At 35.3% G+C, this 15,932-nt stretch overlaps 1 protein-coding gene across 4 annotated transcripts in view; it reads right to left on the bottom strand.

The window, feature by feature from the left end:
* The window catches only part of LOC150099115 (coronin-2B-like), a 565,643-nt gene that overhangs the window by 216,992 nt on the left and 332,719 nt on the right, over nucleotides 1-15,932 (bottom strand). For all 4 annotated transcript variants that reach the window (XM_090404927.1, XM_090404925.1, XM_090404924.1 and 1 more), the window contains one exon: nucleotides 6,079-6,198. In XM_090404927.1, coding sequence (XP_090261053.1) covers nucleotides 6,079-6,198 — 120 coding nt within the window. The remainder of the gene's footprint in view (nucleotides 1-6,078; nucleotides 6,199-15,932) is intronic.

Raw genomic sequence — 15,932 nt, 5'->3', positions numbered from 1 at the left:
AGTTCAGAAAGCCTGGACAGAGGGACGAATTCCCGACGATTGGAGTAGAGCTCTAATAGTGACCTTATATATAAAAAGGGAAATAAAGCTGAATGTGAGAATTACAGAGGTATTTCCATACTGAGTGTTCCTGGCAAGATCTATGCAAGTATACTTGAGAAACGGTTGAGAAGAATTGTGGAAGAAAAGCTTGGTGAAGAACAAGCTGGATTCAGGCCAAATAGAGGCTGTCAGGATCAGATCTTCACTTTACGACAAATAGTCGAGAAAGCATGGGAATATAACAAAGATCTGTATTTAAATTTTGGCGATCTGGAAAAGGCATATGACAAGGTGCCAATAGAGGAGCTATTCAATAAGCTAGTTTATGGTGTCAATGGGGCATTATATCAAGCAATACTTAGTCTGTATTTGAGTTGTAAGTCGGCAGTCAGAATTGAATGATGGGCAGGAAGATGGTTTAATGTTAAATCTAGTGTGAGACAAGGATGTACATTATCCCCTCTGTTATTCATTATCTATATGGATCACATTATGAAGAAAAGTGTTATTAAACATGATATGAGAATTGGAGATGTCAATGTCAGCTCTTTGCTTTATGTGGACGATGTTATATTTCTGAATAAATCTGCTACAAGTTTACAAGATTCCCTGACTCAATTGAATAACTGTTGTAACAGATATGGTATGAAGGTCAGCAATAAAAAGACAAAGACAATGAAAATAGTCAGAATCATTGAAAATGTCAACTGTGTTGTGAACGGAGAACCTGTGGAACAAGTAAAACATTTCAGCTACTTAGGTATGATTTTTAGTGAAGATGGTAAATTAAATATGGAAATAGGCAACAGAATCAACAAAGCTGGTATGGTAGAAGTCAATTGAATAAATTTATATGGAATAAGAGAGAAATTAGTCGGAACACTAAATTAGCTGTATACAAGACAGTGTTCAAACCAGTTTTAATTTATGGATCTGAGTGCTGGGTCAGAAGTGAAACACTTGACCAAAGACTAGAGACCACAGATATGAGAGTCCTGAGAAAGATTAGAGGCGTGAACAGATGGCATCAATGGCAATATCATATTAAAAACTAGGATATTAGGAAAGAACTTGACATTATCAGCATCCAGGAATGCGTTAGCAGAGCTAATCTCAGGTGGTATGGTCACTTAAACAGTGGGTGAGGAAAGATTAGCAAAGCAAGTGTTCTCTGCCAGGTTGGCAGGAAAACGACCCAGAGGAAGACCAAGATATAGGTGGATTGATACGGTACAATGTGCCGTAGATGGTAGAAATATAAGATCTGATAATATTGGAGTCTTGACAAGTAATAGACTGATTTGGAGGAAAATTGTAGATAGGAAGTTAGTAATGATGTAAATTTTTCATGTAGTACTATCATATCCTGTACACCCCTTGAGGATACATGTCAGGAATTTGATGATGTTGGGCAAGAAGCAGTGGGAGAATTTCCGACTATTTCTTCTCTAGCACATGATGTTATGGTTGGTATTAGGTTATACATAGATAGCATATCTAGGTGTTGTACAGTGTTATTATGGTTTCCGTTTGCAATATTTATGTTTATATCACAGATTATCCATTAGGTATTGAGTTGATCATAATTCTTGGAGTGAAAGCCAGCAATCGAGTTTGTGCAAGAATTTTAGCATTTAGCATTAAGGGGTGGCGTTGATTGATGATATTAATGATTTTGATGCAGTGGATTTTAGCATGCTCAAAGTGATAAACAGTTTCTTTTGCTATTAATTTATGTTCAATAAATATTAATATTCCATCCCTTTTTCGTTTGGCAGTAAGATCTATTTTGTTGAAAGCCTGGAATTTGGAAGGCAGGTGCTTCATCATTAGTAACAGATACTTCTGTTACTAATGATTAACATTAGTAACAGAAGTTAGGACCAATATATCAATAACACTGGTGTAGTTCTTCAGATAAGCCTGTAATATTAACCAATGTTTTCCAGGTGCTTCTGATGTTAATACGCAGGATGGAGAGTCCTCTCGTTTGAACTGTGTGTGTGTGTGTGTGTGTGTGTGTTGTTTCCATGCATCGAGTGAATCAAAAGTACAACTGCTGATATATTCTAGTGTTATTTGTTGACGTGTGGTCTTCTTTTGTTCTAATTAGGGGTCTTTTGTTTTTACTATGGCAGCCTATCTTTATCTTCTGAGCTTTTGATTTGTATCGACTTTGAAGTCTGTGACTTCCTCAAGAATATCTAGTCATCTCTGATTCACAAAAACTGGTATTTTTTTCTGTTTTTGGTTTTCTTTCTTGGTACAACTGATGCTGATTGAATTCTGTTAAATACTCAGATAGGAAGATTGGTGTATTGCCTTGTGATGTGTTTAAGTCAACTGGTTTTTTCAGTCTGCTGGCTTTTGTGAGATTGTCTCTTGTGGATTTGCTTACAAGTCGAACTATGACTGGCATGGGTCGTAGCAAGCCTTGTTTTTTGCTCTTCCTGAGAATCTGACTAATGGTTTGAATGCTGTTAGGCTATAGGGCAGTGGTGTTCAACTTTCTTTACTGTGTGAGCTACTTTTCTATACTAAGTTATTTGGCGATCTACTCTCTTATATAGCTCACGTTCCCCAAACCTGATATCTGATTACGTGCAACTATGCAGTTAAATGCGCTCACTCACTCACTTCGGAGGACCCACTCTCCCAGCCCTAAAAATTTTAAAGAAACTAAAAACTTTATTTGTGTATTTAAAAATTTATTTATCACTTTTAATTATTTTAATACAACAAATAAAACAAATATATTGGAATAAAATATTTATTTCTCTATTTTGGAAAACCAAAGTGAGAAAAAAACAATAGACTGATTACAAACTCACAAGTTACAGGAAATGCTGGTTGATTAAAAAAAAAGTTAATGTGAAATTTGGCATTGTTTGGACCTCACAATATTTTCATAGTCATGATGATATGAAGAAGTGGCCAATCGCAGACAATCATCCAAATGATCATTTTTAATTTGGTTTCTTAATTGATTTTTTATGACATTCATATTTGAAAAAGCGGATTCTGACAAGTATATCGATCCGAAACATGACAGAATTTTTTTGCACAATATCAGTTAATATTGGAAATTTTTCATGTGTATACTTCCAAATGACTTCATTGTTTATTGATTTTAAATGTAAACTATTCTGAATGTTTATTATCTCAAGTTCTACTTCAGCTTGGTTTATATCAAACAGCCCACTAATTTTATTTGAAATTTCTGTGATGTTCAAGTTTTCTTGAAATGGATTATTGATAAAAGATACAATCATTTCAGTTTTATTAAAATCTTTAAATCTTGAATTTATTTCTTCCTCAACTAATTCTATTTCACGAATAAATTCTTTTAAATCACAGCGAAGCATTTCTTGATTTTGTTCAAAAAATTTTAATAAATATGGGAGATGTCTAAATTCGTGGTCATTTATATTTTTCTTTAATAAAAGTAAGTATTGTTGGAAATTTTTATTGAACTTAACATGTCAATTAAATTTTTATCTCTACCTTGTAGCTTTAAATTTAAATTGCTTAATTTTGTACAGAAATCTACTAAAAATTATAAGTGTAACAACCATCTTTTATCACTCAATTGTGGATACATATCTCCTTTTTCACCAAGAAATTTTTTTTATATCGTTAATTAATACAAGAAATCTTTCTAAAAATTTACTTCTGCTGAGCCAGCAAACTTTATTGTACAACAGAAGTTCCCTATTATCATCTGCCTGTAATTTAAATAACTGTCAACAACATCAACAACAACAATTAAATTATTATTGTTAATCAAACAACAATAATTTAATTGTTACTTGATTAATTATTTATCATACAAATTGCTTTTTAGATGAACTAATGAAATGCCATTCAGTAAACTGTCTTTTGATTACCTGTTTTTGGTGAATTTTCATGGAACCATGGAATAGTAATAGCATTACTATAATCTATGTTGAGAGAGATGTGAGAAGGAAAGGAACAAGTATTTTATTCATTTTTCTGGCAAAGCAGCCATTGGATAGGAAGGTGCAATGAATAAAGGAAATATCAAATGAGAGGGAATGCTGGTTGTGGCTCCGTTAACAAAAGTTTTTATGCCACACCACATTGTTTGGAGAAAGGATTGTTCAGTGAATGTGATTATGAATGTATCTATCTACCCATAAGGTAGTTTTTCTGTAAAATGAGAAAGAAAGAATATCATTAGTTATTTTCTTTTTCTGCAGTAAACTGGATTCTAAGGAGCTAGCATTTGAAAAAGAGGAGGAATGAAGCTGTGCCTGAGGCTGTGTGGTCAAATGGAAAACACAAAGCATATGTTCCCCATGCAAATGTTCTTTTAAAAAGCTTGCACTTTTCTGTTCTTCATATAAATGGAGAACATGCATGCTTTTCAAGATGCTCCATATAAAAGTTATGTAGGGGAGGAGAAAGTAGAAAGATCAATACTGTGCCCTATATATATGTTTATATATGCTATCCTTCCAAGTGAATTAACTGGTATGGATATCAAAATTGAAGAATTGAATCAGTAATGATGCAGGGGGGGTATATATTTAACACAATTGATAGGTTATCTCATTATCTAAAGTGTGGACTCCAAAAGGAAATAAATAAGGAAGTTCAACTTGACTGGAATGCATTCAGAAACTTCAAAGAATTTTTCAAAACAATGATATCCCACTCTGTTTAAAAAGGAAGATATTTAACCGGTGTATACTTCCAGTCATCACATATGGTTGTGAATCTTGGCAACAAAAGCTCTAGCAAATAAAGTAGCAACAACTCAAAGAAAAATGGAGAGGTTTATGCTAGGCATCACATTAAAAGATAAGAAGCGAAACACCTGGATAAGAAGCCAGACTCATATCACTGACATCATTCTTCACCATAAGCAACTAAAATGGAAATGGGCCAGACATCCAGAAAAGAAGATGAGTGATGGACAACCATACTGATGAACTGGATTCCAAAAGAAGGGAAACATGGCCAAGGATGTCCTAAAAGAAGGTGGAGCAATGAATTGTCAAATTTTGTTGGAGAAAACTGGTCAACCATTGCCAAGAACAGAGAAAGGTGGAAAGAACTGGAGGAGGCCTTCGTCCAGTAGTGGACAGAAAATGGCTGAAAAGAAGAAGCAGTGTAAGCTGACCATCATTTGTATTACTTAAAATTAAATTTTGGATTATGGATGAACTAGAAGATTTTTTATATATAAATGTTCTGACTGACTGACTGTTCGAGGACTTTTTTATTCATCACAAATTATTTTGAAACTCATACCAAATGATTTGGCACACACACAAGTTTATAAAAACACATAAAAATAGATTATTACTATAGAAGTGTTCAATGCTGAAAAATTCATAATAATAGAAATAAATTCATCTCAACAAGAATGTAATGTTGCATGGGATGCATTAGCTGTAACTGGTAGAGATTGTAAACAATTAACTGAAAAATTGAAATCCAACACCCTAAAGGATCTAATAAGAGACCTGTGTGAATGAATAACTATAACAGATTCCTTATAGTAGTGCAGAATAAAAACCAAGAATAGAAACTATTTTAAATTTGACAGATATGAATGTTGTGTTAGAAATAAAAAAACATCAGATACTACAGATCCCACAGATATAAGAACTCTAAATCAAATTAGGGGAGTGAGCAACCATAAATAGTATTATAGAATCATATTAAAATAAGGATAATGGGAAAGTCGTGTTAAAATGAAGATATCAAAACGGAACTACATGTAATTATATTTACAAGTGTGAACCGAGCTAATTTAAAACAGGTATTTGATACCAAGATGGGAGTTAAAAGACCTTGATAATATCATTGTGCACTTCATCATCATAAATATCAGGGTTTACTGCTCGATGATGATGATGAAAAAATTAATGGGGGGGGGGGGGGGGGGAGAAGAGATCCTAAAATCCTACTAAGTAATAAAGAAGTGTCACATATACACTGGAGAGATCTCTCAAAAACATTTATATTTAGCTGTGGTTAGATTTCTTTTGCATAAAGATACAGTACCTGTGACCAAACTGCCCACTGCCGATCACTAAATCGAGAAAAGCCAGTTGTAAAAAGTTTTCCGGTGTCTCCAAGAAATACAACTTTAGAAGCCTTGGAACCCTGATGGCAGATTCCTTCCTAAAAGGGAAAAAAAAAAAAAAAAGAAGCAAAATTTCACCAGCAGTAAAATGCATATATAACCTTTGGGTAATTTACTGGGTATAATATATATTTACTGTGTGTGTGTGTATACAGAGAGAGAGACCACACCAGCCTGGTTGGCTGAGTGGTTAGTGTATCCACTCTCCAACCAACAGGCTCTGGGTTCGAATCATGCCGTCAGGCATGGATGCGAGTGATTGTCTTTATGTGGGAAATGAATTTCATCACTCAGTGTGAGACCACTACCCTGCTTATTGGAGCGGTTTGAGAAGTTTCATGTTCATCTCTGGAACAGGTTTCTGGACTATGTAAAAAATAAGTAAAAAAAAAAATATATATATATATATATATATAATTAAAATTAAAAATTAAATAAATAAATAAAAAATGGGGGAAAAATCCTTAGTTCGCTCACAGTGTAAAAGTACTATAGGTTTACAAATAAACCTACCATAGGTGGGAGTATAAAAAATAACAATAATAATAATTTTATATAGATAATAATTATATTATATATAAAGAATGTAACAACTGTCACCCCTTTCTAGACAACACACTAGTGACACAACTATCTGTCTCATGATCCTTTTCCACTTACAGAAAACCAACACACACACACACACACACACACACACACACACACACACACACACACACACACAAGGAGATATTTACATAAGCAATCACACAACTACCCAACCCAATAGTACAGCATCCTCAAAACACACACGGAGGCAGGGCCATTTGTCCAAATGACAAAGCCCTTCGATCTGAGCTCAGGTATCATTTCCATACAGAAATCCTGGAATATCTTCTTATCTTTCTTCAAATGTTGTACAAAAGTAAATTTGTAGACACTGTCATAAAATATGCCACAGAATTCCAGTCACGCGGAATTCCAATTTGACGAGATGTCCATCTAGTTGACTTTCTAGGGCTTTTCTGGAAACTTTCCCGAACTTCTTCCGCAACAGCATCAGCAACACATAGTCTTCCAGGTGGCCTTGGATGATGCACAGAATAGCCTGTTTCTGCAAAATTCTCGTGCCACATGTAGATTATGCACCTACTAGGAGGTTGTTTGATGTACTGCATGTGAATATTCCCCTGAACTTGTATTGCAGAGTTCGTTTTCTCAAACAAAAACACACAACATGCTCACTCTGCACCATCAAAAATCGTCATTTTCAAATGGTGTGATATCACACCATCTAGTGTTATCATTTAGTAATAATGTTACGTGACCAAAAATCGATGTGTTTCACTACATTATGACACTCAATCAGCATTTGTACATCTTCCGAGTTATTCTCTATTCTCCCACAAAGTTGTACACACCCTTTTGAAACACCCTGTATAATCTCCATGCCATTTTCAAACCGCTCATTCAGCCATCTACCTTCATCCATTCTTCTCTGGATAAATTCATCCTCTTGCACATCCTGGGGTGAATAGGGTTCCTCATGTCTGCAGTTTATCCTACTTTCAACAGACTGGTACAACAGTTAACATTCACTTTAAAGAACACAAAAATTGTGTTCTGTATGGAAAGTCAGGACTGGAAAACCATGCTCTCGACTCCTACATGGGATTAAACAAAAGAAAACATAAGTGTTGCACAGAAGTTTCTATAGATCAGATAGAGTTGCTATTTTTGGAACCACATCAGCCACAAAGCACTGAACCAACCTCAATAAGTATGGCTGCATTAATTTGCCAAAGATGTGGGAGATTCATTCTAAGACCGAAGAGTCTGACTTCTCCAAATTAACTTCCGTTTTCTAGCTTGTAGAGTTAGGACAATAGTTTATTTTATTTTATTTTATTTTATTTTTTTTTTCAGTTACAATTTGAATTGTTTCTACAATGATCTAACCGAATTCTGTGTGCCTGTCAGAGTTGTAATTTATGCTCTGAACAGTGGCGGCCAGTGAAAATTTAAGTGGGGGTGCTGCCTATACAAAATAAAAAATAATAATTTTTTTTTTCCTAATCAATAACCAATTTATTAATAAATAAATGTACAGATTTATTTATTATAAGAAAAAAATAATTTTTTTTTTTTTTATTTTGTACAGGCAGCACTCCTACTTAAAATTTCATCGGCTGCTACTGGCTCTGAAAGTGCTGGAAAAAAAAAAACATTTTTTTTTATCTATCAAATTCAAAATATCTCACTAAGTCATGAATTTCAAATTTTTCCCTCAACACTAATATCTGAAAAATAAAAAAGATTTACCTTTAAAAAAACAAATGTTCCCAAATCAAAGAGGAACTGCATATTATTATTATTTTTATTATTATTCAGGCCTCCAAGGAGTCAAAAGACTCATCGAGGGAGGTCCTTTCTAAGACATAAAGTCTGTCAAAGAGGTTAGGGAAAACAAAAATGTAATACAAGAAACTAGCACTGCAATTCAAGGAACATGCTTCTTTCATTCTGTTGGCTAATTACTTTATTGAGGTACATTTTTCATTCCAAAAATTCAGATTTCATTCATGGAAAGACTGTGTGCACGGGAGAGGGGGGGGGAATGAACTTGATTGGTTGGCTGGTAGATTTATGGCTTATTAGTGCAAGAACAGCAAAGGTCATACTACACTTATGGAAATTTTTTCACTTGGCAATGCTACTAATTATATATATATATCATGTTGGAGGCTTAATGGATTGTACACAGCACTCAAAAAGGATTAAAACAGAATTTAATACTTCCTATATTTCGTCTCAGTCACTGAAATATCTTCAGGGATTACAAAAAAACTAATGTAACATATACACAAATACAACACGATACTAAGCCCAATCCCGTGGGTGACTCTTAAAGTCCTATCCAGGTAGAGCGCTCTCTAAGGGCGGTTGTAGGTGGCCTGGAATGTAAGGTGGGATCTCTGATGATAAGTGTTTCCCAAATCTTAGGAAGCTTAATGCAACCGTATTTATTAAGATTTGGTTGATTTCTGAGAGGTGCTGCTGATTCTAAAAATAGTCTCTCTTTGTTGAATTTGCTATGGTGGAGCATGGTGATTTTTTTCCATGAGATCCTGTGGGTTGTATCCAAAACATGATCAGAGGGCCTGATTGATCATAGTCGTAGTTGCAGATGTAGTATGACTTGTGTTCCTCCAGGCAGATGGTTGCTGATCTACCTGTCTGTCCAAAGTATGCCAGCGTACAGGAACAGAGTACTTTTTAAACTCCAGGCACTGAGAGAGGAGGGAGCTGATCTTTTGTAGAATGGATAAGGGTAGCAAGTTTGTAGTGGGGTTTAAATGCTGTGTGTAGGTTGTACTTTTTTAAAATCTTGGTTATTTTTTCCGATGTGCCACAGATATAGGGTATGGTGATGGCATTTCTAAACTCTTTCTGAAGAGAAGACAGGGAATGGGGGAGGAACTGATTATTTTTTTAATACTGTGATCACTGTAGCCATTGGAGAGGAAAGTGTTGTGTATATGGTCAAGCTCAGTTGCAAGGGCAGTTCCACTGAGACAAAGATTGTTGGCTCTCTTGGTTAAAGTTTTAATAATGCCATATTGTTGAGCAGGGTGGTGGTGGGAGAGTTTATGAATGTATCTGTGTGCATAGGTTTTCTATATACAGTGAAGGAAAGTGTACCATTAGGAAGGCATGTAACTAAGGTGTCTAGGAAGGTTAAACAATTGTTCTTGTCCTTTTCCATCATAAACTGGATTCTTAGATGTTGAGGTGACTAAGGAAGGAGTTTAATGTGTTTGGGCCATGAAGCCAAATAGAGAACACATCATCTACATATCTTAGCTAGATAGAAGATTTGAGAGGGGCTGAATCTATGGCTCGTTTTTCAAAATCTTCCATATAAAAATTGGCAAGAGGGGGGGGGGGGAACCCATGGCAGTTCCCTCTATCTGCTTGTAGATTTTTTTCTTCCAAAAAAAATAACCAGAATTGATGGCAAAGGAAAAGAGATCTAAGATGTCAGAAAGAAAAATGTTTTCTAAGAGTGTTAAATTATCAATTAAGGGAATATTCGTAAGCAATAAGGAGATGTCAAAGCTTGCCAATATGTCTGTGTTATTTAAGGTAAGATTTTCTATTAGGGTTTTAAAATGGGTAGAGTTTTTTATATAAATGATCCATAAAGTGATTCATTAAGCCTCCAGCATGATGTCCTCGCAGCACTTAAGTCTCTACACACAGATAATTATATATATATTGGGTTTCATCCTTTATCCAAGTGTAAGCAAACAAAGTTTGCACCTAAAGTACTTTCAGGACTGGGGCAACTCGTGGTAAAGGTGGTATAAGTTCTCATCACTTGCCTTAGTATCTCCCATAATGCAAAGCAAATCTCCTTTTTTCCTCAATAAAGGTCGGAACCAGCGCCGGTTCCGACCTTTATTGAAGTCTCATCGGTGGGAGCCAGACCAAGAGGTGATGATACTAAGGTGGAAGTAATGGAGAAGTCATATTTACCTATACAAGTTGCCAAAGGGTGGCACACCCTATTATTAAAATTCTCTGGATGAGAGATAAGTTTATGGAAGTTTTTTCACTTGGCTATGCTACTAATTATATATATATTGGGTTTTATCCTTTATACAAGTCTAAGAAAACAAAGTTTGTGCTTGAAGTACTTTCAGGACTGGGGCAACTTGTGGTAAAGGTGGTATAAGTTCTCATCACTTGCCTTATTATCTCCATAATGCAAAGCAATTTCTTAGCCTGAGCCTTATATTCCTCATGCAAGTACTTTCCACTTCTCTCTTTATATGCCTTCCATAATCTCTTACTTCTGTAATTCCACTTTTATTCCTTTTATCATCCATTTGACTCCAAATCTGGAGTCATTTGATTGAAACTGTCACTGCTGTTCACAATTTTTTATTAAGAATCTCCCATGCATTAACGATCCCTCTTCTTTAATATAAAGTAAAGATACCAAGAAATTATATACTTAGTTTAATTCTTTATCCAAGCAAACAAAGTTTGTGTCTGAAGTATTTTCAGGACTGGGGCAACTCATATATAGAAACTAATGATTTCACATCACTTACCTTAGTATCCCATAAAACAAAGCACATATCTATACGGATATATATATCGCTATGCATTGTTAAGTTCTGAATAAAACTAAAAGTGGTTAACTTATAATTTCTTCAGAGCTTAACATGCATTTTAAAACTTTGCACATACTGATATGTCAAGCACGTAAAATTAAATGTAAAGGTGCCAGACAAATTAGCAATTTTAGAATTCTGTTATTCATCCCTTAAAATATTATAATGTATTTTGTTGTGATTAAATCCACTGCCTAAGCTATGCTAAAAATAGCATGAGTGTTTGTGCACTACTGAGTGAAGGTCTAATGGATCAGAGATCGATTGCCAGAGGCAATGCATGTGCGCAGAGTATGCATTGACCGTGAAGGGAAGGCATGTGATTAAAACCCCCACCACCACCAAAGAGATTACTAGGGGAGAATGTGGCGCTAGTGAAGGGAGTTGTACTTTGAAGTGACAAGGAAGGAAAAGGATGTGAAGTAGTACGGAAGTGTAGGGGCACGTAATTTAAAAAGGCAACGCAGCGCCGGACTGGGGCTTTTTCTCTCGTTCGTCGGATCCTCTGCCAGAGTCCCTTGCCGGTCAGTCGTCTGCTCTTGTGGGAGTCATACTCTCCGTGCCCCAGTGTTCGTCCCAGTTTCTTGGGCGGGGCGTCAAGCCACAAGTGAGGAAAGAATGCCGAGCAGTCCTTGAGAATCTGCCGATAGAAAGTTCGTTTGTCCAGCAGAGCTGAGGTCCGGTATGCAGTATAGACAGCCGAGCTTTGCTTAAACCTGGCGACCAGTTAACTGCAAGCCCATGTCTTCAGTATCCGAGATAAATCTAGCTTGAATCTAACGAGAAGGAAACAGCTGGTCGAACGGAACCAGGAACAAATCTGAAGCCGAAGCTGTATCGAGATGTGCATGATTTTCCCAGCAGTTCCCAACTGGGTGGAACGTACAAACCTTTTCTTTGTTCAATGAAAGTGTGCGGAAAGAGCGATTGTAACTTTTAATGGAACATTTAAGTCTAGAATATTGTGATTTCATGTAAGGACTCTAGAAACCTAGTTTAGAAAGACAGACTAAATTCAAAGACATGAATGTAGAAATTAGAGCATGACCTGAATATCTGTGAAGTGCATGACCTGAATATCTGTGAAGTGCATGACCTGAATATCTTCGTAGAATTGTGTCATTAATCTTTGTATTACTTTTGTTTGAGTGTTATGTGTATTTGATACCTGTGCTTGTTAAGACAGAATTAGAGAAATTGAGTGCATATATTTTATCTGAAATTGACATTGAAGATAGTGCATGACAGAGTTAACCTTAATAGTGTTGAGTCATTAGCCTTTGTTTCACCTTTGTTCAAGTGCCATGTGGAACTGATACCTAAGCTTGTTAAGATAGAATTAGAGAGATTGAGTGCTTATGATTTAGCTAAATTTGATATTGAAGTAAACGTATGTCTGAGTTATCCATGACTTGTAATTTGTTTAGTGCATAATTAAATGTTTTCTTTTGATTTAACAAGTGCCTTGCATGAAATCATTTTCTACTGTGCTCCCCATAAAAATTTAACCACAGCAGGAGGCATTTTGGAAGGAAGGTCATAACTGTAGACTGTGATAGGGATAAATTTGAGACCTGAGCTATTTTATATAAGATTCAGAAATTAAAGATACAGTTCAGAGTTCGGTACTGGTTCTTTGATTCTTCACTGTTTGAAAATCTAAAACTTAGGGTGGCGCAGCAAAATAGAAATTTTCCCTGAGTCCAAAGAAAGAAAGAACCAGCATTAGCTTGGAAACAAAGGAATTGCCACTGTCTGGTGGGAATCTCTTTGCTTTCAACCCAAGAACCATATCCTTATAGTAAAATATGGCCCCAAGTTAAGAGTAAAGATTAGAGCATATAAAGGAAGTGAGATAAGGGAAGGAAGAGACATAATTTGACCATAAAATAGACATAACAATAGAAAGGGGGGATGTAACAGCATTATGAGAAGGGTCACTACCCACAATGGTTTCGACTTTATTGAGGTTTCATCAGTGGGAGTCAGATTCAGAGGTGATACTAAGGTTGAATTGTTGAAGAAGTCATATTTTCATATATGCATAGCCAAAAGGTGTCACCCCTTATTATTAAAATACTCTGGATTAGAGATAGTTATTGGAAGTTTTTCCACTTGGTTATACTATAAATTAAAGATACCAAGATATTATATATTTGGTTTAATCATTTATCCAAGAGTAATTAAACAAAGTTTGCACCTGAAGTATTTTTAGGACTAAGGCAACTCATATATAGAAGCTAATGACTTCACATTACCTTGGGGACTCATATGGAAATATGATTTCTGCATTACTTCAACCTTAGTATCAACTCTGGGTCTTGCTCCAATTGATGAGACCTCAATAAAGGTCAAAACCAGTCTGGACAGTGACTTCTCCCATAATGCAGAGCATTGTATATGTCCGTAAGGATTTGTGATTTGCATTATGGAATACTAAGGCAAGTGATATGAAGTCATTAGCCTCTATATACAAGTTGCCTCAGTCCTGAAAATACTTCAGACACAAACTTTGTTTGTTTACACTTGGATAAAGGATTAAACCAAGTGTATAATTTCTGATATATAGATTCGGATCATAGTTTAGTGATTTCAAACATCAAGTTGAAATTAAAAAGAAAATATAACCCCCATCATCAGAAAGATCATAGAATTTCTTACTGTATCTCAGAAGAGATACAGTAAAAATAAGTGAAGCAGAAATAGGAAGAAGATACAGAACAGTGTTAGAAGAGAACCTTAAAAGTGTGGACAAAGAAAAAAATTTGAATCTAAGAGTGAAAGGAATGATAAAGGTAATAGAAGGTGCAGTTGAAGAAACAGTACCAGAAGAAGAGAAGATCAAGAAGAAATGGATTAGACAAGAAACACCGAAGTTAGTGCAGGAGAAGGGATTGTTGAAGATAAGGAATGAATCGGTACAAATAAAAGAGCAATATAGAAGAAAGTGTAATGAGGTGAAAAAAGCAGTCAGAATGGATAAGATGAAATGGGTAGAAGCCCAACAGCACTATGGAGAGCAGAAAACTAAGAAGGTGTACAAAATTATTAGAACCATTAATAGAAGGAGGCAACCAAAACAGACCACAATTAAAGATGAAAAAGGCAAAGTATTGATGAGTAAAGATAAAATTGTATAGCAGTAGACAGATACTATAGTGAATTATATGAAGAAAAACTAGTTTTAGAAAGTGTTGGAATCTGATTGAAGAATTAAACCAAATATCACCACCAGGTAATGAGTGATATGGACGTTTTACAAAGAGAGATAGAAAAAGCAACAGAATGGCAAAAACACAACATGGTAATGCTAACATCACTGTAGAAATGATTAATATGGCAGTGAAAGTATGTTACAGAAATGCACCAACTATGTAATATGGTATGGAAAGAAGCGAAAATGCCAGAGGAGTGGGTGAAATCGATATTAGTGATATTATGCAAGAAAGGAAATAAGCTGGAATGTAAATATTATAGAACAACTGTTTTGACAAGTCACCTTGGTAAGGTGATGATGATATTGACAGAAAGATTGAGAACACAATTGGAAGCATACCTTGCAGATGAGCTAGCAGGATTTAGGAAAGACAGAACAACAATTCAACAGATTTTGACAATGCGTTTAATAGCAGAGAAAGCAGGAGAAAAAACTAATACAGATATACTTGCTTTGTTGATTTTCAGAAGGCATTTGACAGTATCGACCAGAAAGTGACATTAGTAGTGCTAGAATCCTATGGAACTGATAGAACACTAACAGCTATATTAAAAGATGTTTATAAGAATGCAGTTGCAGCAGTTAGAATGGGTGATGATTTGGGGAAATGATTTAGAACAAGCAGAGGTACTAGAGAGGAGGACCAAATATCACCAAGCATTTCCATAGCACATTTAGAGAGAGCAATGGATAAAATGAAGGAAGATGGGAAAAGAAATATCAGTACGTGGGATGAGAATTAACAATCTGAGATTTGAAGATGACATTGTTATTACTGAAGAAGACGAAAGAGAACTACAAAAAAATATTGAAACTGTTAAATGAGGAAGGGAAGGGATTTGGACTTGTTATGAACTTGGAAAAAACAAAGACAATGGTATTTGGTGAGAAGAACATGAAACAAAAGATACAAGTGGATGGAACTGATATAGAAAATGTAGAACAATTCACATATTTGGGAAGTAAACTGACATATGACTTGGACTGTAAAAAAAGAAATAAAGATCAGGATTGCAAAGGGAAGAACAAATCTGAAGGCCATGGATAACATCTGGAAAAGTAAAGAGATCAGTCTGCAAACAAAACTAAGAGTACTGGAAACATGCATCTTCAGTGGTGTACTGTACGGATCTGAAACATGGGTAATAAATAAGGAATCAAGAAAAAGAATTTTGGCATTTGAAAGAACTTGTTACAAGAAGATTCTAAGAATAGGATGGGTATAGAAAATCACCAATGAAGAGCTCTATCAGAAGATACAACCAAAACAGAATCTAATGCAGAAGATTATAAAATGGAAGCTGCAATTATTTGGACACATCTGTAGAATGAGTGAGGATCGGAAGATAAAGACATTTATGTTTGGTATTTTGGATGGTTTAAACAGAAGAGG

The sequence above is a fragment of the Typopeltis vanoorti genome, chromosome 15, assembly GCF_054136105.1.
Source record: "Typopeltis vanoorti isolate ZY-2024b chromosome 15, IOZ_Tvanoo_1.0, whole genome shotgun sequence".
Lineage (NCBI taxonomy): Eukaryota > Metazoa > Arthropoda > Arachnida > Uropygi > Thelyphonidae > Typopeltis > Typopeltis vanoorti.
This window is presented reverse-complemented; position numbering and strand designations above follow the sequence as displayed.